At 34.8% G+C, this 21793-nt stretch overlaps 2 protein-coding genes and 1 non-coding gene across 6 annotated transcripts; 2 read left to right on the top strand and 1 right to left on the bottom strand.

The window, feature by feature from the left end:
* Positions 1–8237: 8237 nt before the first annotated feature.
* LOC115974192 (protein TIC 22, chloroplastic-like) lies at positions 8238–12551 on the top strand. Of its 3 annotated transcripts, XR_004087849.1 has the most exons (9): positions 8238–8761; positions 8863–8925; positions 9008–9082; positions 9732–9782; positions 10350–10409; positions 10513–10584; positions 11760–11795; positions 11914–12077; positions 12174–12551. XR_004087849.1 is itself a non-coding variant. In XM_031094435.1 (8 exons), the coding sequence occupies exons 1-8, from the start codon at positions 8354–8356 to the stop codon at positions 12007–12009; spliced, it is 861 nt and encodes a 286-aa protein (XP_030950295.1). In that variant the 5' UTR covers positions 8238–8353; the 3' UTR covers positions 12010–12551. The 3 variants fall into 3 exon arrangements, 1 of the variants encoding a protein (XP_030950295.1); XR_004087850.1 differs by lacking the exon at positions 10350–10409; XM_031094435.1 differs by having other exon boundaries at positions 11914–12551.
* A 1242-nt stretch (positions 12552–13793) lies between these two features.
* LOC115974191 (UDP-glucuronate:xylan alpha-glucuronosyltransferase 2-like) lies at positions 13794–17540 on the top strand. Of its 2 annotated transcripts, none has more exons than XM_031094433.1 (3): positions 13794–14128; positions 14412–15042; positions 16317–17540. In XM_031094433.1, the coding sequence occupies exons 1-3, from the start codon at positions 13943–13945 to the stop codon at positions 17258–17260; spliced, it is 1761 nt and encodes a 586-aa protein (XP_030950293.1). In that variant the 5' UTR covers positions 13794–13942; the 3' UTR covers positions 17261–17540. The 2 variants fall into 2 exon arrangements, with proteins under 2 accessions (XP_030950293.1, XP_030950294.1); XM_031094434.1 differs by having other exon boundaries at positions 14042–14133.
* TRNAR-CCU lies at positions 15198–15270 on the bottom strand. Its single transcript has one exon. It is a non-coding gene; the product is annotated as a tRNA-Arg (tRNA).
* Positions 17541–21793: the final 4253 nt, after the last annotated feature.

Raw genomic sequence — 21793 nt, 5'->3', positions numbered from 1 at the left:
TAGGAAACCAGCCCACCTGACTTCTTTATTCTTCTCACGGGAAAGGGTCATAACCCATCTCCCCATTCTGGCCGGCTTACCCCCGGGAGAGGCAGTGCGACCACCAAAATGACTAAACAACTTATTTTCTACCACGAGATCCTCTTCAAAAAGACTAATGTCAAAAGGACTCTCATCCCCAAATACCGGGAGAAGGAAGTTATTGACCACATCCTCCAGGGTAATTGTGAACTCACCAACAGAAAAGAAAAAAGTATGAAGAGAAGGGCACCAACGGCGTACCAGATGCCTGAGCCCCTTAGCGTCTCTAAAACCCTCAAGATTCCTAGAAATCGCCGCCACTTTTAGGATACCTGCGCGCTCCAGACAACCCACGAACTCCTCATCAGATAGTTCCTTATCCACCCAGATGGGCCAACCTTGGATTTTCCTTGGAACAAAATCAAAAAAGATAGGCACCGCCTCCCGAAGTCCCTGCCTAATCTGAAAATCAAAAATCTCTCTAAGGTCTGGAACCTGGGCGGAACCAGCAAAACCCGCCTAACCAGAAAACACCCAAGCATGAGAGGACAGAAGAGCCTCGCCATGAGACACTTGAGGAAAAAATAGGCTGGGAGAGTACCAGGGGTCCCGTAAAGGAAAAGCCGGACGCTCAGTGACTTCATGAGATTCGCTTGGAGCAAAACCAGAAGAACCTTCACCCTCAAAAGGGCTTGGGGTGCGCTCTCTTCTTTTTCGGGAAGAAGAAGAAGCCATTAAAGCAATGGGAGTGATGAGAAGAAAGGGGGATTGAAAGAATGGAAAAGGGAAAACGGGAATAGTAGACTGTTTGAAAAGAGAGAAAATAGACCTAAGAATGAAAGACTCAGGGAAACAAAGAGATAATGTGAAACGGCCACAATAAAAGCACAAAGAGCAGTTGGAGAAGACAGTGTATAGAAAGACGCGCCAATTGCCAAAATATTTAATTTTGAAGAAGAGATTAATTAGCAGTTATTAATGGAAGTTACGGGGAACGAAAAAGGTGGGTAAAGGAAATTTTACTCCAAATACTCAACTGCCACATCCTGTGCAAAGGGGAAATTGCAAAATGGAGGAACACGACATGCAGAAAAGACTAAGATAACCAAAAAGTAGCAGGAAAGGCCTGAATCCTAAATAAGAAAGAAAGGAACCCAGGGGTAATTAAAAGAAAATCCTACAGAATTTAAGAAACCCTGAATTACTCACGCTTGGGCTTTAGGCAACCCACGAGCTCGGGGGGCTAAATGTTGAGGTCTAAAAAGTTACAATACCCAAGCCCAAAGAAATAAGTGCAAGGGGCCACGAAAAAGAGAAGAAATGGTAAACCCAAGAGGCTTGAAGCCCAAAAAAACATCAAGAAGAAAAAAGGGGAAGTCTAGAAGCTTATGAGAAAAGAAGAAAGAAAAGGAAAAGAAGCCCATGTCAGAGGATTGAAGAAGACAGCTGAGCTGAGATCCTCAAAGACTGCCAAAAGGCTCGAGATCCCCCAGGTGTGTAAGCACAGTCAAGAAAAGATTAAGACAGTTCAAAAGAAAAAGACAAAAAGAAACACAAGAAACAGAGGAGAGGCCACGTCCTTCTCAAGCGTCAAACGACCCAGCAAGAAAAAGAGGAAAGAATCAGCGACCTCTCATAGCACAAGTGGGTAGCACCTTGGGGAACCAGAATGAAGAAGTATAAAAAAGGGAGTAGCAGTGGAAGACTTTCAAACCGGCAAAGTGGGATTCCGCCCGTTTAAGAAAAAAGATAAAGAAGAAGGACGGCCAAAAGTTGGATCGAGAAGAGCGTGACCTCAGCATATTCCGAAATAGGTAGTCAGCCATGGACTTTCAAAGAAACAAAACTAAAAGGAAGAAAAGGATGAAGAACAGGGAAACTGAATCTACTGGGCGATGGGCACAATACATACTCTAGTACCCAAAGGGCAAAACAGGGGAATCAATAGTTCTCCTGGGACTCCAGAATATCACTATAAAAAGGGGAAAAGGATTGCGAAGAAAGGCAGAGAAATTTGGGATGGGAGAATCATTGATAAAATTCTGTCGAGAAGAAAAACTCAGAGAAAAATTAGTAAAATTACTTCCCGGTATCCTAGAGAAAGCTACTATAGCACATACTCGGATTCAAAAAGAATCAAACTTTGCAAGTTTTAAAGGTTAGAATAACCATCCAAGACTGTAATTTTTGAGCTTGCTTGAACCTTGTATCATGTCTTAGTAAGCGTACTGTAATCATAATAAAGAAAATTCAATGAAATATTCTCTACTGATTTGAGGATCCCTAACCATTATTTTGTGCTTTTATTATTTTGTTCTCTGCATTACTTTGCTATTTTGATTTGTTGTTCAATACAAATATCCTTGTTTGTTAGTTTATATGTATTGTAGGAAGCATACCCTGTGCATCACTTGATTCTTAAATAGCCCTTTAGCTGCGGTGAATCAAAGCCCGATCCACCAAACTACAACTATTCGGCCTGGGATCCTTGGGCCTGAGTGTTGCAGAAAAAAGCACTCTCACAGAGTTTAAATACAATAATACAAAATTGATGTTGAGACGCATAAGAGTGAGAAAGAATATAATGGTTCAGCTTGATGCTTTATGTCTACAAAGGAAGATCGAAAAGAAAACCTTGACGGCCACATATTTAGTGTGTGTTTGGCAAAAATTAAAAAGCCAGCTTATTTTACTATTCAGCTTATTTTTGCTACTATTCATGGTTCTCACTGTACTATTTCAGCTAATTTTTACCTTTATCTACCATACTTTCAACAAAAATAATTTAGTTTCAGCAAAATAAGTGAATCCCAAATATACCATTATTATATGATCAAGTGGGTTATGAAAAAACCCTATACAAGATATATATGTATAAAATGGTGCAGAGGATTTGGACTCTAGAAATTATAAGAGTTAGAGTTAGTCATAGTTGGGCTTTACAGTACATTGGGCCTCTTGTGCATCACACATTAATTGTAAATCATAAATCAATCAACCATATTTTAAGGACTCATGCAAGAGAAAGATTCTATACATAAAGGTCCAATGCTTCTTCTTCATTAACGGGTCGATATACCAGTCATAGGGTCTATTTGGATACTGCTTATTGCCGAAAACTGAAAACACTGTAGCAAAATAACTTTTAAATGTGTGAATAGTGCAAGAGAAAGATTCTATACATAAAGGTCCAATGCTTCTTCTTCATTAACAGGTTGACATACCAGTTATAGGGTCTGTTTGGATACTGCTTATTATTGAAAACTGAAAACACTGTAGCAAAATAACTTTTAAATGTGTGAATAGTGTCATACGACCTATTTTTAATGAAAGTTTTGTTGAAAAAAGAGATTTGTGGATCTCGTGCACTGTTCACGAGACCCATTGCCAAACACTAGATGCAGCTGAAAAAAAAAAAAAAAAAAAAAAAATTTCAGCTATATCCAAACGTTCACATAATGCTGCTACCAATTTACTTTGAACTCAAGAACTTTTTTTTTTTGTTTTTTTGGTTTTTTGATAAGTCATGACCTTGGCTTTTTTTTTGTTTTCTTTAAGAACTTGAAACTTGAAGGTAGAAGGAATTTTTAAGTAATTATTGGTAGGTTTTCTGGTTCTGCAATCCTATACTTTTCCTTGCAATGAATTGAATATGTTAAGGTTAGTTGCCTCTTTCATTCCATAGTTGGCCAACTAGAGAGTGGATAAAATAGATAAATCTTTCTCTACAAGGTTGGTACTTCACTTTAATTATTTTGAATATGTTACGAAAATTATCAATGTTAATTGCCTTTTTTAATAGGATGATGTTTAACTTACTCTCTACCTATTATATTGTAATTATCCAATTATATAAAAAATAATAATAATAATATTTAGGAACATCTTAAAATAAAATAGAGTATGGATGAATGAATTTCAATTAGCTTAACTAGTAAGGTTTTTTTTCGTTGAATAAGAGGTATGGACTATGGAGTTCAAATCACACCGATGAAAAACTAAATGGTGTCTCAGGCCGAAAGAATAATCACAGACCAATTACTAATAAGCCGGAAATTGTCATTAGCTAGGGACATATAGTTTCTCATGCAATTTACTTTCTTTAGGAAGGGCTTCTATCAATTTAAAGTACAAATTCCACATTGTCAGCAACTGAACCACTCTCCCCCACGAATAAAGCTAAAATCGACTTTTGCGAGAATCCAAAGTTTCCAAACCCTTGTGACCTCGTTTCATACCTAGAGTTAGATAACTATATCCAAAAGAGAGATTCCGTGCAGCCCCGCTTCTTTTTCTTAAATGATTGACCTCCTGTGCAATATCCAAAATCGAGTGAATTGAATTCGATTGGATTGAATTAGTGAAAAATTGTATGGACATGAGATGAGTCTTGTTTCAAGTGTTTATTACATCAAATTAAATTGTTTAAACAATCACGATAAACCTAATCATATCAATATTATGAATAATCATTTTGGTGTATAGTGCAAATGTGACTCGTGCACCAAAACAGTGGTTTCTACTTTCTAATTAAGGCCGAGCACTGGTTTGATTTTTGAGCCTCTATGCACTTCTTAATCTAGCTGCTGTCTCATTGATCCAGATCTTGATCGGGCCTTTGTACCTCTATTATTGCTCAGCGTAGGCGAGGCCTGACATTTATAAAAGGATATCGGGTAAAAATAAAAGTTCTAACATTTCTTCTCAACTTGGGCCAGGCCTGACATTAATTTTTCTCTACCATACAGAAGTACCATATATTATAATTTGTACTATGTTCATTTCTTTACAGAACAAACTAGTAATTGAATCTTTTCTAATATACAAGAAAGGTGGATGTTTACAACCATTTCTTTCTTTTGTTAACTATATATATATAGCTACATGACCCCAAAAAAAACTATATGTAGCTATATAACAAATATATATATATATATATATATATATATATCTAGCTAGTTTATAGTAAAACCCCATTTCATAGCATACTTGACCAACTCTTTCATCTCATCTTCGCTAACATATCCATCTCCATTAGCATCTGCATGACGAAGTGCTTGTCCAGCTCTCCATCCACTAAAATGCAAGCCAAGGCTACGAAAAGCAGCCTTTAACTCATTCTTGCTTAGCTTACCATCTCCATTTGTATCATATCTCTTTAGAAGACCCTTAAGTTGCTCTTCAGACAAGGGATAGCTTGTACTTCTAGGGCTCCACACAGGCATTTTGTTGGTATATGTTATATGGGTGTGTTTTGGTGATGAGGCAAAAACTTGTTATGTGGAAGAAACCAAGTGAGAATTTCTTATATACTGAGATTGTTAGATATGAGAAATGAGAGAAAGATACGAGTAACAAGTAACCTTTTTTTTTTCTTCCTAAAGTACTATTTTATCCCTTTTTTCTAGATAGGATATTTGTATCTCTTTTTAGTGGATAAGACTAAATAAAAATCCACGTTGGCTTTCTGTGAATCGGTGCAACTATGCAAGGATTTTTATCTTAAGATTATAAAGTATTTCAAGACAATAATATCAAAGATTTCCTCGGTCCCTTGGGTTATAAAGTATCAAATCACTAGGTTTCTAGTAAGCTAAATAAAAACCTACCATATTATATAGTCGTAGTATCATTTTTTTTTTTAATTATTGGCAGGAATTAATTTGTTGTGACAACGACAATATTTTTTGTTGTTATCATTTCTTTTCCTTCCATGCGATTGCTGTTAAAGGAAGACACTTGTAATTTCAAACGAAGGATAAATTCATATCCATGGTCCTCTTTTCCTTTTTTTTCTTTTTCTTTTTTGGCTGAACTTTTCCTTTCATCCTTAGCCATAACTTAAGTTGATTTCTTTTCATACATGCGTGTCAATATTTGAAGTGAAAACGTGAAAATACATTTAAAAAAATTTACTAAAGAAAGATAGAAATCATGAAGATATTTGGCCTTCGCAAGGTTGGGAAAAACTTGGAAAAATGAGCATAATAGGGGAATTCTTTGTGCTTGTATCTTTTCCTTCTTCATTTTAATTATGTATTGTTAAAAGTCTTATAATTTAATTGACACATTTTCATGTACAAAGTGTTTGAAGATTAGAGGAAAAAGGATTCAAATTCTTATTAATATAAGAGATATTCAGGACCAAAAAGTTTTTGAGAAGTTTGACACATTTTCATATACAAGGAGATTAAAGGAAAAACTATTCAAATTCTTATTAATATAAGAGATTTTTAGGACCAAAAGTTTTCGAGAAAGAGCAGCTCATCATGTTTGAATTAATCTAACATAATTGTGCCTAACAAAGAATATTCATGTGCATGATTATTTTAGCTCTTTACACAAATCATTAATCCACTTTTTTGTCCGTTTGTGCCTTTTATTTTTTAGTAAGAGATATTCAGGACCAAAAAGTTTTCAAGAAGTTTGATACTTCTTCATGCACAAAGTGTTTGGAGATTAAAGAAAAAATTATTCAAGTTCTTATTAATATAAGAGATATTTAGGACCAAAAGTTTTCTAGAAGGAGCAGTTCATCACGTTCAAATTAATCTAATATAATTGTGCCTAACAAAGAATATTCATGTGCATGATTATCATTAGCTCTTTACACAAATCATTAATCCACTTTTTTTGTCCATTTGTGCCTTTTATTTTTCGGTAAAAAGGGACTTCTTAAATTCTTAATTCTTATCTTATATTTCTTTCTCAAAAAAATTCTTATCTTATATTTAATGACCCATCGCGATATAGCTTTAAATAAAATAAAATGACCATATTTTTTTCTTACTGGTAGAGCTATCTAAGAAAACACATGTAGGCCGAAAGCCCTTGTCTACAATATCATTAGTTTTATCACTTTATATGAGTAATGCTAGAGAGTCAAAAAAAAAAAAAAAAACCCTTGCATATCTAGCACAGTCCACATACGCATCTTGAATCCTTGATACTTAAAAAATACCTTGCATTTGTTGCAATCCATTGCTCTTGATCATCTGCTATGTTAAAGTGGTAGGAATAAATATAAAATACAAACCTTAAACAGTTTATTATGCATTAATATGGGGAAAAAGTAAGATTCTGCATATAAAATTATTAAAGTGATCTCATTATATAGTATAAGAGCAACACTATATTCTAGTCTAGCCCCCAAATGACTTTGAAAGAAGAAAATTATTGAGGGGATATTTTGTGGAAAGGATCAAAATTGTCAAAAGATAAGTAGAAAGTTAGAAACCACTGCCCAACAATTTGGCCAAACTCAAAAGCAATTCCCAAGTGGTACTCAAGATCTTATCTGCCTTCTCTTTTTTTTTTTGGAAAATTATTTGCCTTCTGTTGTTAAAGATAAAATGACCATATAATTGCTTATTGGTATGACTATATATGTGCGTATGTATGTATGTATGTATATATATATATATATATGTGGACCAAATTGGACGGAAGCGGACCGACTTAGACCAAATAGAACCAAATGACCAAAGTGGACAGAATGGGACCGAATAAGATCGAATTGGAGCAAATGGGACTGAATAAAACCAAATGGACAGAATAGGACCAAAGTAGACTGAATAAAAAAAAATGGACAGAATAGGACCAAAGTGAACCGAATAAAACCAATATGGCCTGAATAAGGCCGAAGTGGACTGAATAGGACCAAAGTGAATAGAATGGACGGAATAGGACCAAATTAGACTTAATAAAAAAAAAGACCAAATAGGGCCAAATTAGACCGAATAAAATCGAAGTACATTCACCAATATTGGGATCCATATTTTTTACTATATTATGGATTATAGATAGATAAATGGATAGATATAAATTCCCTAGCTACTAGTGCTACTTTGTGGTCAAAAGTTGCATGTTGAATATCCTCATTAACATTCAATAATGATCACACAAACCCCATTTACTAAATTTGAATCTAGCAAGATATTGAGGATAAACTTAGAAAGAGAAAGAAAAGATAGATGCAGACTAATAAATTTTAGAATTTTAGGATCAATTTGAAACAAATGAAACTATAGAATTCAATTTATCCATTCTTTTTTTTTTTTAATTGGGCTGGTGAGCAATATAGGCTGGCCTTTTAATGAAGTTAGATGCAGACTAATAAATAGAGTGACTCAATTTGGGCTTCCGAAGACTGATATTAGGCCCAATGTAAAAAAGGTCCTGTAATCCTTCCATTTTCAAACGCGCTCAAATTTGTTATCAAGCGCAAACAAACAGTCAAACACCTCACCAACCAAAACACTCACACTCTGACTATCACTCAACTCACTCATCACTGTTCCGTTTCCCTTTCGGAGCCAAATCCAATATCCACATGGAGCCCCAAAAACCCGAACCCTTTGTAGGGCCCACAAATCCGCTCCTCTCACTCTCCACCTTCATCCACCAACACTGCCTCCGCCTCGGCGCCGACATCGCCGCTCGCTTCGACGACACCAAGCGACTCGCCGGAACCCTAGCCGCCGCGCACTGGCCACCGCCAAACAGGCGTGTCCGCCCGGCGCATCCTCCGCCTCTTCCGTTCGCTTCGATTTCGCAGCCCAAGCAAGCCGTAGCCGCCGGATTGAGCTCCGAACACGTGGCCAAAACCCTAGCCGGCACGGCGGTGTACACGGTCAGCAATTCGAACAATGAGTTCGTGCTCATCTCCGATCCTAATGGCGTTAAGTCCATTGGCTTGCTTTGCTTTCGCCAGGAAGACGCCGAGGCCTTCCTTGCTCAAGTTCAGTAATTTTCTCTCTCCCTCTCTCTCCTGTTTGTTTCCCGAGTAAAAATAAAATTGGAAATTTGTGTGTTATTTTACTTTACGGTTGTGAATTTCAGGTTAGGACGCGAAAGAGACAATTACGCAGTGATGCAAAGGTGGTTCCAATTACACTTGACCAGGTAATGTATTCCTTTGGAGTTTGATTCATTATTCAATTCTATTCTGTAATGTAACTCAAATTCCTTTTTCTACAAGTTATAGGTGTATTTGTTAAAGGTTGAAGGAATTGCATTTCGGTTTTTGCCTGATCCAGTTCAAATAAAGAATGCACTAGAGGTTAGTTTTTTCTCTATTGGGTCTAGTATGTTTAGAAGTTTGAGGCATATCAGCAACTTGTTTTTTGTTTAAGAAGAAAATGAATGTAGTTCAAGTGCAACGTGTAAAAAGGAATAAATAAGTTTATAAGTCAATGTTAAAAAATCGAAATTACACCATCTTAAGTTTTGGGTGAATTGTCCATTGTTGTCTGCAGAATTGTAAGAATCACAATATATGATGCAACATCGTTTTACTAGATTTTTCGGCATCTATATAGACAGCAATGGATGGAAGTGCCAACTTAACAAGAATGTGAAGATTTAACGGGCAAAATGACACCCCCCCCCCAAAAAAAAAAAAAAAAAAGGGAAAAAGAATGATAATTCACCTCATGCCTTAATAACAGCAAGGTGAAGGGTGAGTTTGTGGGTTCAAGACCCACTGGGTGCATGCATAATTACCAACTATAATCTAAATGAATTAAAAAGTGGGGTGTCAATACCAAAAAAAAAAAAAATGTAAGGAGTCGAAAACCATAGAGAAGGATGTTGTGAGAGAAATCATAATTGCTTTTTATGAATGTGCTGTATAATTGTATGCCATTATTGTATAATTATATTCAGCTAACCTTTAAGATTGACTCGCAATTATGTGTCATGTATAATAGATCAAATCTGCTGATGGGAGGAGCGGGTTTGATGGAGTTCCTGTTTTTCAGGTTTGTTAATCTACTTTGGAATCTATGCCCAATTGTAAAAGCAGAAATACATTAGAATGACTGCTTAAGTAACACCAGCTCTTTTATGCATCATATGAATGGCTTTCAAATTTGTGTCCACTACTCAAATGAAATACTTTGGAGAGAAAGGAACTGAAATGAAGGAGAAAATAATAAGAAGAAATCAAGATTTAAATAACACTTTTGTTCTGAGCGCTGGTTGGTTTTTTGTCTCAGCCTTGTCTTCCATATGTTCAAATAGATTCATCTATAGTTAAACAAGTAATATGGACGTTTTTTAGTATTATTACATTGACAATGTATATCATATACAAAATTATTGACTACATATAAAATTTCTATACTTTGGAGACTACCTTGCTAAATGGAACCTACACATGCCAAATCAGTAGAACACTAAAACTGTAGCAAGGCTGTTCTCAGCCTTTGCATGCTAGGGATCATTTAAGTGACCAAATTTTCTTGCATGAGTGCATTGGTGGGAGAAAATTTTGGGTCTTAGTTGTCCTTCCTCAGTTTTTTCTAATTATCTGCCTGTGCCTACAGTCAGACCTTCTGGTTGTGAAGAAGAAAAACAAGCGTTACTGCCCTGTATATTTTACAAAGGTTGGTTGGGCCCATTGAGCTCCTTGGTTATGCTGTTGTGTTGTAAGATGCAGATATGAGTACATGATTTACAAGTAGCTGTCCTTCGCTTGTTTGTATACAGGAGGATATAGAAAAAGAACTGTCAAAGGTCTCTAGGGCATCAAGAGGACCAGCACTTTCGCAACATATTATGGTATGACATCCCACCATTCTTTTGCCTCTCTTCTCTTATAGAACTATTTATGGTGTTAATGGGAATGTTTTTTTACTGAAAACATATGAAATAATAATGTGAAATACCTTTCTGAAACTTAAAATAAAATTTCAATGTATTCCAAGTCATCCTTCATTTTTCTGTCTTTGTAACATGCTCCAATTTTAGCACCTTTTCCGAGTTTACCAACATAATCACATTTCATTCTTTTACTCTGTTTTGGGTACCAACAGACATGGCTGTTTTCATTTGTCCTGAATTGGTTTTGTTCCAATAATTGTGTTGTGCAAGAATCCAATTTATAGTTGGTGACAGGTCACAGGAATAACTTGCTGGGTTTGATTTGAAAGTTGCCTTTATTCCAAATAATGATTTGTGCAAAAAGTAGGTTAAGGTTTCCAATTATTTGCAAATCTTTGGCCCAGATTTCATGAAATATTGGACAATAAATTATTGTTTGCTAGTTTATAACTCAGTAACTCACCAGGTATCTACAAATATTAATGTTCATTTTCAACTTCATGAAGTTTTATGAATTCCGCATTGATTTTGGGGCCTGGAGCATTTTGGGAATGTCTTTTACAAAGTTGGGGTATTAATGTCAGGATGATCATATGATAATAGATCACTGACATAAAGGGTGAGTTTTACAGTTTGATCCTCTGACTCTGTTAAGATTTTAATATTCAGGGTAAAACCAAATAAATGTTCAAATTTTCTACATGAAATCCACAGTTATCGGAGAAGTTATTTGCTTGAAGCTCTTATAAGTCTCTACTTTATAAAGGTTCCTTACATTATCAAAAATAAATAAATAATAATAATGGATATGGGATGCAATATAAGTTTATAGATTAAAAATCAAGCTCTCCTATACCTAAGAGAGAAAATGGATAAAAGGAGAAATTGCATTGGGGGAAATAAATAAAAACTATTTACTTATCAAAAAAAATAAAATAAAAACTATTTCCCTGCTGTATATTTCAGCAATTGCGACAAGGCAATAGTGGCTTTAGCTCATATTTCTACACAGGATATAATTCATATTTTGTGATTTACTACTCACGTTTCAACCAACAATGCAATGTTGATTTTTGGTACTTATTCTTTTACATTATTGTATTCTATTTACTTGATTAAAATGATTTCAACAGGTTGGTAGCTTGGAAGATGTTTTGAGAAAAATGGAGGTAACAAGACATTTCCTATGGAAATTGAATGCTTACTTTAAAAAAAATAAAAAATAAAAATAAAAAATAAAAAACTAGAATTAAATAGTAATACTGAATTGGTGCCCGACTGATGCAGGTGAGTGAAAAGAACTTGGGTTGGGAAGATTTGATTTTTATTCCACCTGGCAAGAGCCACTCTCAACACATTCAAGAAGTGCTTAAAGTAAGATGAATGTGATGTGTGACTTCAACTGACCATTTGTGAACACATTGCAAGTTTTCAGGTTCATAATAAAGCAGGTCAGCCATTATGTCTATCAGTAACCCCTCTGTTTGGCATGTGTGTATTTCAAGTTAACAAAATAAGTTCCTTGACATGCGGATAATGGTTTGTAGGAGATCAAAGCTACAAAGTGGGTATCCATTCAAAAAATTATGAGAATGGAACAGCTAACATGAGATCCAGTAAAGGAGGTCAGGGAAATCACAATGTTTACACTCAAATTATGGAACTGGTTGTAGTCTATGTGTACAGTTTTGTCATATTGATAAATTCATTCTCTATATGTTTTAGAGCCTTTTTGAGCTTATGGAATGGATGGCCATCGAACATGACTACTGTGTTGTGTGGTGACCCTTATGTCATTGAAGACATTGAGCAAGAGGGCTTAGCTAATATTTAATAATGAACCGAATGAGTAGTATTACAATGTTTTTGCTGTTTGACAATGACATAAATATCCAGTCAGGCTTGCCCTGTGCCAAGCTGCATTTCCTTTAAATGGAACAGTATTTTCACATCAGTTATCATGTTGCCAAAACTTACATATTTTTGCATCTGGCAACTGCCCAGCATGTGATACATCAAACTAATATACTTTTAATGCTAATGAGGTGGGAAGTTAGATTAGCGGATTGCCCAAAGTGGCTTAAAAAATGTTCCCTGTTTTGCTTAATGAATATGGCTCATATTAAGGAAGCTAGATTTCCATGTCACATGGCAGAATAGATGCTCAATTTGCTTATTATGGTGCTGAACAGAGAGCTTGGCAGCTTGCATTGAGATGACCACTTCAAGTATTGTCAATTCTCACTCGAGGGATATCAAGGAACAATATTGTTAAACTCCCTAGGATGGGCCCTGTTTTACCTGAACCCTCATGTAAGAAATTTACTACATAGGTTGTTCACAAACTTCCGCATGGTACTTGTGGATACATACATGCATTCACTTTTGAGTTCGTCAATATCAGGAGGCTGACCACCATGAACACCATTGTGATAGTTTACCATAACTTGGGCAAAATGCCGTGCAAAACATGGTTTAGAAATCATTTTGGGTGAGTTGTTACATGTAATGAATTGAAATCTAACCTAAAATGAAAATCATATCAATGATGAATAAAGATCAGCAAAAGGAAGAAATGATTAGAAAATTAAGATATTGGTGAAGAGACGCAATTTCCTAACGAATAAAAACGACATTTCCTTGCGTGTATGAAGTTGACGGGGCAACCAAATAGTTGTTGGAGGGCCGCTTAGCTTCTTCCTTCTAGATTCCTAGCATACGCACATACCTAAGTTTCTCGAGAAAGTTTCAATTTACCTTTCTACCTATGCTCTATCCTCTAACTAATCGATTGACAATTGCCTAGATTCATTAAAAAAAAAAAATGTATTAAAAAAAAAAGAAGAATATAGATGAAACATTCAGCCAAAAAAAACACACATTATTGATCAAGTCCATTTTTTTTTTAATTTATATTGACATATAAAAATAAAACATTATAGGGGTTGGTAGAAGGTAGTGTGGGAGAAAGGTGCAAAGTTATGAGGGTAGAATTGGACTTCAAATGATTGGCTAGAAATAAAAATGTGCAAAGTTATAATTTACTCAATTACTCCCAACTTTTTTTTGTCTTAAAGTAAAGAAAACCAATAGGAACACACATGGAGCTCTATAAATGGTCCAGACTTTCTTAATTTGAGATTTACTCTAGTATCACTCTCTAAGCTCTCTAACCACTGCCTCCAAATTCTTCATTCAATCCTAATCATAATAATAATAATCAGCACCTACATTTTTAATGTGAAAGTGGAGCAAATAGTTATATATATATAAACAGGGTCCCCTTTGAAGGAGTTGAAAGAATTTGAATAAACAGATGGAAGGACTTGGTCTTCAAAAGCTTATGAAGGCCACTCCAAAGGCTTTGGTTAAGATCAATTTGGTCTTCCTTGCTTTATTTCTGGTTGTTTACGCAGCTCTTCTTCTCCGGCCAAATTCTTCACTCTATTTTGAGAATGCAGGCTCGCTTGTTAGGTGTTCATTGCGCGAGTGCCATCACAAGGTAAGGTGAGCCTGCACAAGTTTTTCTTCTCTTTCCCCCATTCATTTGCATTTCAAAACCATGAGAAAGCAAACATGATTTTTTAAAAACAATTTCTGCCTCATCTATTGGCATCATGAGATAGTAAAAGTTGCATGTGTTTCATTTGAAATTTTGAATGAGGATCTTATTCCTTGTAATAATACATCATCATTTTGTTAGAGATTTTTTTTTTTTTTTTTTTCCTTTATTTTCTCAGACTTTTTTTTTTGGATGACCCATTTTGTTGAACTTGAATTTTTAGGTGGACACTCTTAAAATGAAGGTGGTGTTGGAGGAGACTCAAGCCAATTCACAAAAGCCCAAGGGAAACCTGAGTGAGCTAGAAATGCCAAACTTCTTGAGTAAAATGGGGAAAGGAATGAAGATTGGAATGGTCAACATGGATCACAGAGATGTGAGTAAATGGAGCACACACACTGAAACTATACCAATCAAATTTGAAAGGGTCTCAGAGTTATTTGAATGGAAAGATCTGTTCCCTGAATGGATAGATGAAGAGGAAGACACAGACGTGGCAACATGTCCCGAGATACCAATGCCAGATCATAGAATCTATGACAATTTGGACATGATAGTAGCTATACTGCCATGCAAGTTTCCAGAAGAGGGCTGGGCAAGAGAGGTGTTCAGACTCCAAGTCCATCTTATTGTGGCAAATTTGGCTGTAAAAAAAGGGAAGAAGGATTGGTATAGTAGGACAAAGGTTGGGCTATTGAGCAAGTGTAGGCCAATGATGGAGTTGTTTAGATGTGAGGATTTGGTAAAACAAGAAGGTGATTGGTGGTTTTTTGAGCCAGAGATGGGGAGGTTGGAGCAGAAAGTTTCATTGCCTATTGGGTCTTGCAAATTAGCTCTACCCCTATGGGGACAAGGTACGTAAAAAGCTTCAAGTCCTTGTTTGATTAGTTTGTTTCAATTACGGTTTTCCCAGTTTTTTTGCTCTATAGCTGCATTGCATATATCATATATGTCACAATAAAATTAGACATAGCATATGCAAAAACTTTGAGGTTTAAAAAAAATAAGTCGCGCCAGATAGGGGTCGAACCTATGACCTTCTGCTTAGGAAACAGACGCTCTATCCACTGAGCTACAGGCGCTTTCTTATGCAAGAGTACGCTTTCAATTATACAAGAATATAAGAAATAACAGAGTCATTTGGCTGTTAATTAACCGAAGTCAAAAGCATCTCTATGCTTTTTTTGGTTTTCTATTCTCATTTTTTAATGTGATTTGGGTAAGTATTAGCTATTAATTAGGGTTGGTTGGCCGAAAAATTGATGTGGACAAATTAAAGAACAAACAAAATTAGTTGATTGCTTTGATGACATCTTTTTGGCTGGGGTAGTTGTGCTTTAGCTGTGTTTCTAAGAAACCTTCATACTTCTTTTAGATGCCGAAAAAGTAGCTTTCATGAAATGTACATTCTCTTTTAAGATTGGGAGACATCTTTTGCTGATATTTTCTTTCAATATAGCTTAGAAATCAAGGAATCTGAATTTTTTTTCAAATTCCCTATCCTCAAATTCACCGTCACATTTTTTTACCCCTAATGAAGAAGAAGTCTGATCTAAATAGTTCATAATACCATATCCTCTAAATAACTTTTGAATTAACATTTCTTCTAGATGATATAAAATTATGTCCATAAATGATGAGATGAATCTTTCATCATTAACATTAGACAAATTGACTCGGCCAAAGAAAACAAAAAACAAAAAAGGAGAGAGAGAGAAAGAGACATTGGTCAATCAAGTCATTATTAATTATTTTTTAAGGATAAAAAATTATTAATTATTTCTTAATGCATCATTTCCATACCTACATGGCTAGTTCACACAAACATAGTTGTGAAAAAAATTCCCTACTCCATAATAAATGTACTTTTTCAGAGTCAAATTTTAACTATAAGATTCTCACACAAATTATAAAGGACATTTAGTAACATATAACATTATTCTTAAAGTAATGTATCAAAATAACTCATGTATAAAACATAATAGTATAACATAATTTTGTATCTCCTTTTTATATTTCACTTTATACTTCATCGATTAAAATGAAACATAATATTTTTATTCGATTGGTAAAACTACAATCCTACTTGTTTTGATGTTTAATCAATGAAAAAATCATTAATTCACAGGTATCCACGAAATCTACGACCTCTCCAAGATCCAAAGCTCTACAATAACACCAAAAAAAGAAGCCTATGCCACTGTTCTTCATTCCACAGAAGCCTATGTTTGTGGTGCCATAACCTTAGCCCAAAGCCTCATCAAAACTGGAACCAAGCGTGACCTACTCATGCTCATAGACAACTCCATCTCTATATCCAAACGCAATGCCCTCGTCGCTGCCGGGTGGACTCTCCGAATCATCGAACGAATCAGAAACCCTAGAGCCGAAAATGGCACGTACAATGAGTACAACTACAGCAAGTTCCGACTTTGGCAACTCACTGACTATGACAAAGTCATATTCATCGATTCAGACATCCTCGTACTACGTAACCTTGACTTGTTATTCCATTTTCCTCAAATGACAGCCACTGGCAACGATGTTTCGATCTTCAATTCCGGCATCATGGTCATTGAGCCTTCGAATTGCACGTTTCGAGTTTTCATAGACCGTACAAAGGACATAATTTCGTACAATGGTGGTGACCAAGGTTTCCTTAACGAGGTCTTCGTGTGGTGGCATCGTTTGCCGAGGAGAGTGAACTACTTGAAGAACTTTTGGGCTAACACAACGTTGGAAGCGACCGTGAAGAACCATTTGTTTGGAGCTGACCCACCACAAGTTTATTCTATACATTATTTAGGGTTGAAGCCATGGCTTTGTTACAGGGACTATGATTGTAACTGGGACATTGGGGACCAACGTGTTTATGCAAGCGATGTGGCACACCAAAGGTGGTGGAAATTTCACGATGATATGGATGAAGGGTTGCAAAAGTTTTGTGGGTTAACGGAACAAAGGAGGATTGAGTTGGATTGGGATAGAATGAAAGCTAGAAAGATGGGTTTGGCTGATAAGCATTGGGGGATTAAAATTACAGATCCTAGACGAAAGCATTTGATTACATAGAATTTTGTAATAATTCTCTCTCATTTTTATTTTTTTATTTGATTTTCCTTTTTTTTGTTTCACTTAATTTATGTGTGAATAGATTGTCACGAGAGAATGCATATGAGACATTGGGAGTTCTTAGTCGTTATATTTATTTTTGCAGGGATTTATGTCTCATTTTTATTTTTTTATTTGATTTTCCTTTTTTTTGTTTCACTTAATTTATGTGTGAATAGATTGTCACGAGAGAATGCATATGAGACATTGGGAGTTCTTAGTCGTTATATTTATTTTTGCAGGGATTTATGGCATTTTACACTCTCTCTCTCTCTCTCTCTCTCTCTCTCTCTCTCTCTCTCTCTCTCTCTCTCTCTCTCTCTCTCTCTCTCTCTCTCTCTCTCTCTCTCTCTCTCTCTAACTTTTGTTCTAGGAATATTCCTAGCCCCAAGGTTCACGTCTTGAGCTAGGTGCAATATTAGTCATCATAAGTCATAAATTTGGGATTTTTAGGAAGAAGAAGGGAAAAAAAAAAAAAACCAGTACTTTGTAGTTTGTACTCGTGCAAAATGGGGAATTCTATCCTTTTGCCCATATTTTAAAAAAAATTTAGCAATATGTCCATGTTTTGAAACTATTTAGGTCCATGTCTCTGTTTTAATAAAATCGAGTTTTAATGTAAAACTCGATTGGTTTAAAATCAAGTTTTGCCAAATGAAACTTAAAAAAAAATAAATAAATAAATAAAAATTGTGGAACTCAAGTTCATGGAGCTCGAGTTCCTTTTTCTTTTTCTTTTTTAAGTTTGATCGCTCTATACTCGATTTTTTACAAATCGAGTTTTACATTAAAACTTAATTTTGAGAAAATCAAGTTTCAAAATAAGGACATAAACCTAAATAGTTTTAAAACAGGAACATATTGCTAATTTTTTTTTTAAATAAGGGCAAATTGTGGAACTCAAGTTCATGAAACTCAAGTTCCAATTTTTTTTTTTTTTTAAGTTTAATCGCCCCATACTTGATTTTCTACAAATTGAGTTTTACATTGAAACTCGATTTTTTCAAAATCGAGTTTCAAAACAGAGACATAAACCTAAATAATTTCAAAACATGAACATATTGCTAAAAAATTTTAAAAATAAAGGCAAAATGCTAGAATTCCCGTGCAAAATAAGGAATACAATAAAAAATGCTCAATTTTCCAATCAACTTTTGGAAGACAGTGCCATTTTGTAATTAAAATAAATTCTTGTGTCTTCACGGCTTCACGCTAGTGGGCCAGTGGCTATGTCGTGTTGAGATGAGTATACATTAGAATACCCATCATGGACCCATGTAACCAACTTAAAATCATTATTTTGTTGAGTTTGTAATAAGTACGAATCATTACAATTTGTTCAATAAACACATATGGGTTAACACATAGACCACCTATTTCAATCCATTAAAAAAATCATAAAATAAATGATTTGTTAATATAACTATCAAAAGTTTTTAATTATTTAGCTTTATATATAAAATTCAAATTCATGTTTGACAAAAATGATATTTATTCATGTGGATCAGGTCATTTTGGATTGATTACAAGTTAAATAAGCTAATATGGAATTAATCTGCTTATTAATCATATCAAAATGGGACAACATGTTTTAATAAAAGAATTTTATACTACACACTAATTCGCTTTAAAAAAATGTGTCGTGTTTGTGAGTCGTGTCAAATAACTCAAATATTGTCATCTTTGCCAAAAATTTAAGTAACTATACAATTCAAATTTTAACATTTGATTTGACGCAGATATACCAAAATCCTTGCAGCGCAATGACATGCCATCCCATCCGATCTCTCTCATTGAGAAAACTTGATGTTAAATTCTTACTCTCACTTCTTGTAAGAAAAAACATAAACATTTGATGCAGTTTAGGTAAGATCAAGTCATTTACATAAATGGCCACGCTTAATTTCCATTTATGGCTATCAATTTCTTGAGAATGGCTCCATTGACAACTTAGGGCACGTTTGGTAAACTGTAATAGACACTGTAATGTAACAGCTATTCCTATGATTTAGCTATTCAATAGTTTTGTTATATTTTTATTATAGGGAATAGTCATTCCTTATGAATAGTTATTCTTTAAAATGAAGAATAACTACTTCTCTCTAAAAGGGTTGTAATAGTTATTCCTCGTTAGATGTAATAATTTCTAATATCAATACATTTTCAAATAAATAAAATTTCTATATTCACCTAACAGTTATGGAAATAAAAAATCATCAAAAAATAACTCATCTCTCTAAAATTTAAAATATATTATTTTCTAGGAAAAATAATTGTATGAATGAGATATTTCCTAAAATAGATCATAAGTTTTATTCTAATGTTATAACTCACAACCAAATTAATGAATAAGTTTAGTTATTCAATTACAACACATTTTATTCCCGGTAATAAAGATTATCATTCCTGTTTAATTCACATTCAGTGTACCAAACATACCCCCAGTATATTGTGATAAAAAGAATGGACTCTGAATCTAACCATCAATTTTAATAAGTTGGAATTTTGAAATTCAAATGCAGTGTCTAAATCAAAATGGAAGTAAATATCCATTGAGCGAGAAAGCAAAGTGATTCATGAAATAGTCATATATCTACGTTTTGTGTCAAGGATAAGTAGTCCACAAAAAGTCAATTATTTTAGGGTAAAATATCATTTTCATCCCTGAACTTTCATAAAAGTTTAATTTTCACCCCTAAACTTTTAAAAGTTCTTTTTTCGTCCCTAAACTTTGCAAAATGTTTTGCTTTTCATCATTTTATTTAAGTCTACTAGTTTATATCTTACGTGGCTTAACGGAGTGCTGACACGGTATCCAACCTAGACCAAACTAATTTATTTTTAAAATTATAAACACGTGGTGCACAATAATTGGCTCACATGGGTTTAAAAAAAAAAAATTGGTGAGACAAATTTGCCCCTCACGCCCCTAACCCAATCTAATCCTCAATCTAGTCCCAAAATTTTCAAAATTTGAAAGGCTGAAAGTAGCCTGAAACCCCAACGCCACTGCCTTGTCCCACAGCCTAAATCAGCAACCCAAACGGCGACCCCAACCTGGAGACGAAGTACTGCTGACGGAGTGTTCAAAGGCAACTCCAACCACCAATTATAGAAAAATCCATATGAAAATTTCAACCAAGACATGGGTATATGGATACAGAGCTTAGCTCTCCAACAAATTTCAAACAATACAGCAAGAATTTTGCCAAAAATCAAACACCAATTCAGGAATAACTTCACTAAACTTCGTAAAAAGAAAAACAAAATTTTGTCCTCTTTCAAAACAAAGCAACACCGATTCAATATCAAACCATGCACCCATATCAAAATTTTGGCGTATCATGGGCTAATCTTTTAAACAAGACAAGAATCAAGGTAAATTTCAAGTAAAGAAAAAAGAAAAACCTCAACCCCAAGATAAAAACAAAGAGGGCCGAAACAAAATTTTCTAATAAACCTGAAAGAGCAACCTCCGGCCAACCCAAAGATGCCAAAGAATCCTTCAAAAATCTCTCTTTTACTCCAAACCAAACCAGGCAAGTCAATCTCTAAAATCCCTAGTGAAATTTCGATCAAGCAAAAGAGTTTCCTTCCTCAAGAGACTTTCGAAGAAGTAAAGGAAACTGTCTTCTCTTTTGTGTTGCTTCAGAATCTGTTAGCTTCAACAACAGAGGGAGGCTACCTTTGAACACTGTGTCGCCAGTACTCCGTCACTAGGTTGGGGTTGCCGATTAGGGCTGTGGGACTGGGGAAATTATTTTAGTCCAAATGATGGACAAATGTTGTGGTTTACCATTCTACTAAAAGTGTCACATCCGTTTAAAATTGCAGGGTTAAAAAAAAATTTAAGTAAAAAACCGATTATTGACTCAGCAATTTTAAACAAGTAGGAGCCTTTTAGTGGAATGATGGACAAGTGACGTGGTCTACCAGACGACTATATAATTTCTCGTGGAACTAGCTAGAATTTCACTGTTTTAACCTTTCAATATTTGGGGATTTTTTAGATTGGATTGCGATGAGTGGGTGTGGGGGCAAATGTCTCACAACAAAATCTTAATCCACTTGTGCCAATCATTTTGCACCATGTGTTTATGATTAAAAAATAAATTAGTTTGGTCCAATTCAAATGCCACGTTAGCCATCCATTAAGCCACATAAGACATAAACTAACAGACATAAACAAAAGGATGAAAAATAAAACATTTTGCAAAGTTTATGGACAAAAAAAGAACTTTCAAAAGTTTAGGATTGAAAAACGAACTTTTATGGAAGTTTAGAGACGAAAATGATATTTTGCCCATTATTTTATCCAAAACTTTGACTTATTCTCTCTAATAACGAATTTCTCCAGGTTAATTAGTAGTCGGATTGTTAGTCTCTATCATAAATTCATAATAGAGGGCCTAAAGAGCAGTGAACCAAGAAAATGATTGGGTACAAGGCAAGGATTAGAGATTATTGTGGAAACTGTGAAAGGATTAGTTGAGC

Source organism: Quercus lobata, chromosome 2, assembly GCF_001633185.2.
Source record: "Quercus lobata isolate SW786 chromosome 2, ValleyOak3.0 Primary Assembly, whole genome shotgun sequence".
In the NCBI taxonomy this organism is placed as follows: Eukaryota; Viridiplantae; Streptophyta; class Magnoliopsida; order Fagales; family Fagaceae; genus Quercus; species Quercus lobata.
Note: the sequence above shows the minus strand (reverse complement) of the source record. Positions and strands in the feature narration are given on the sequence as shown.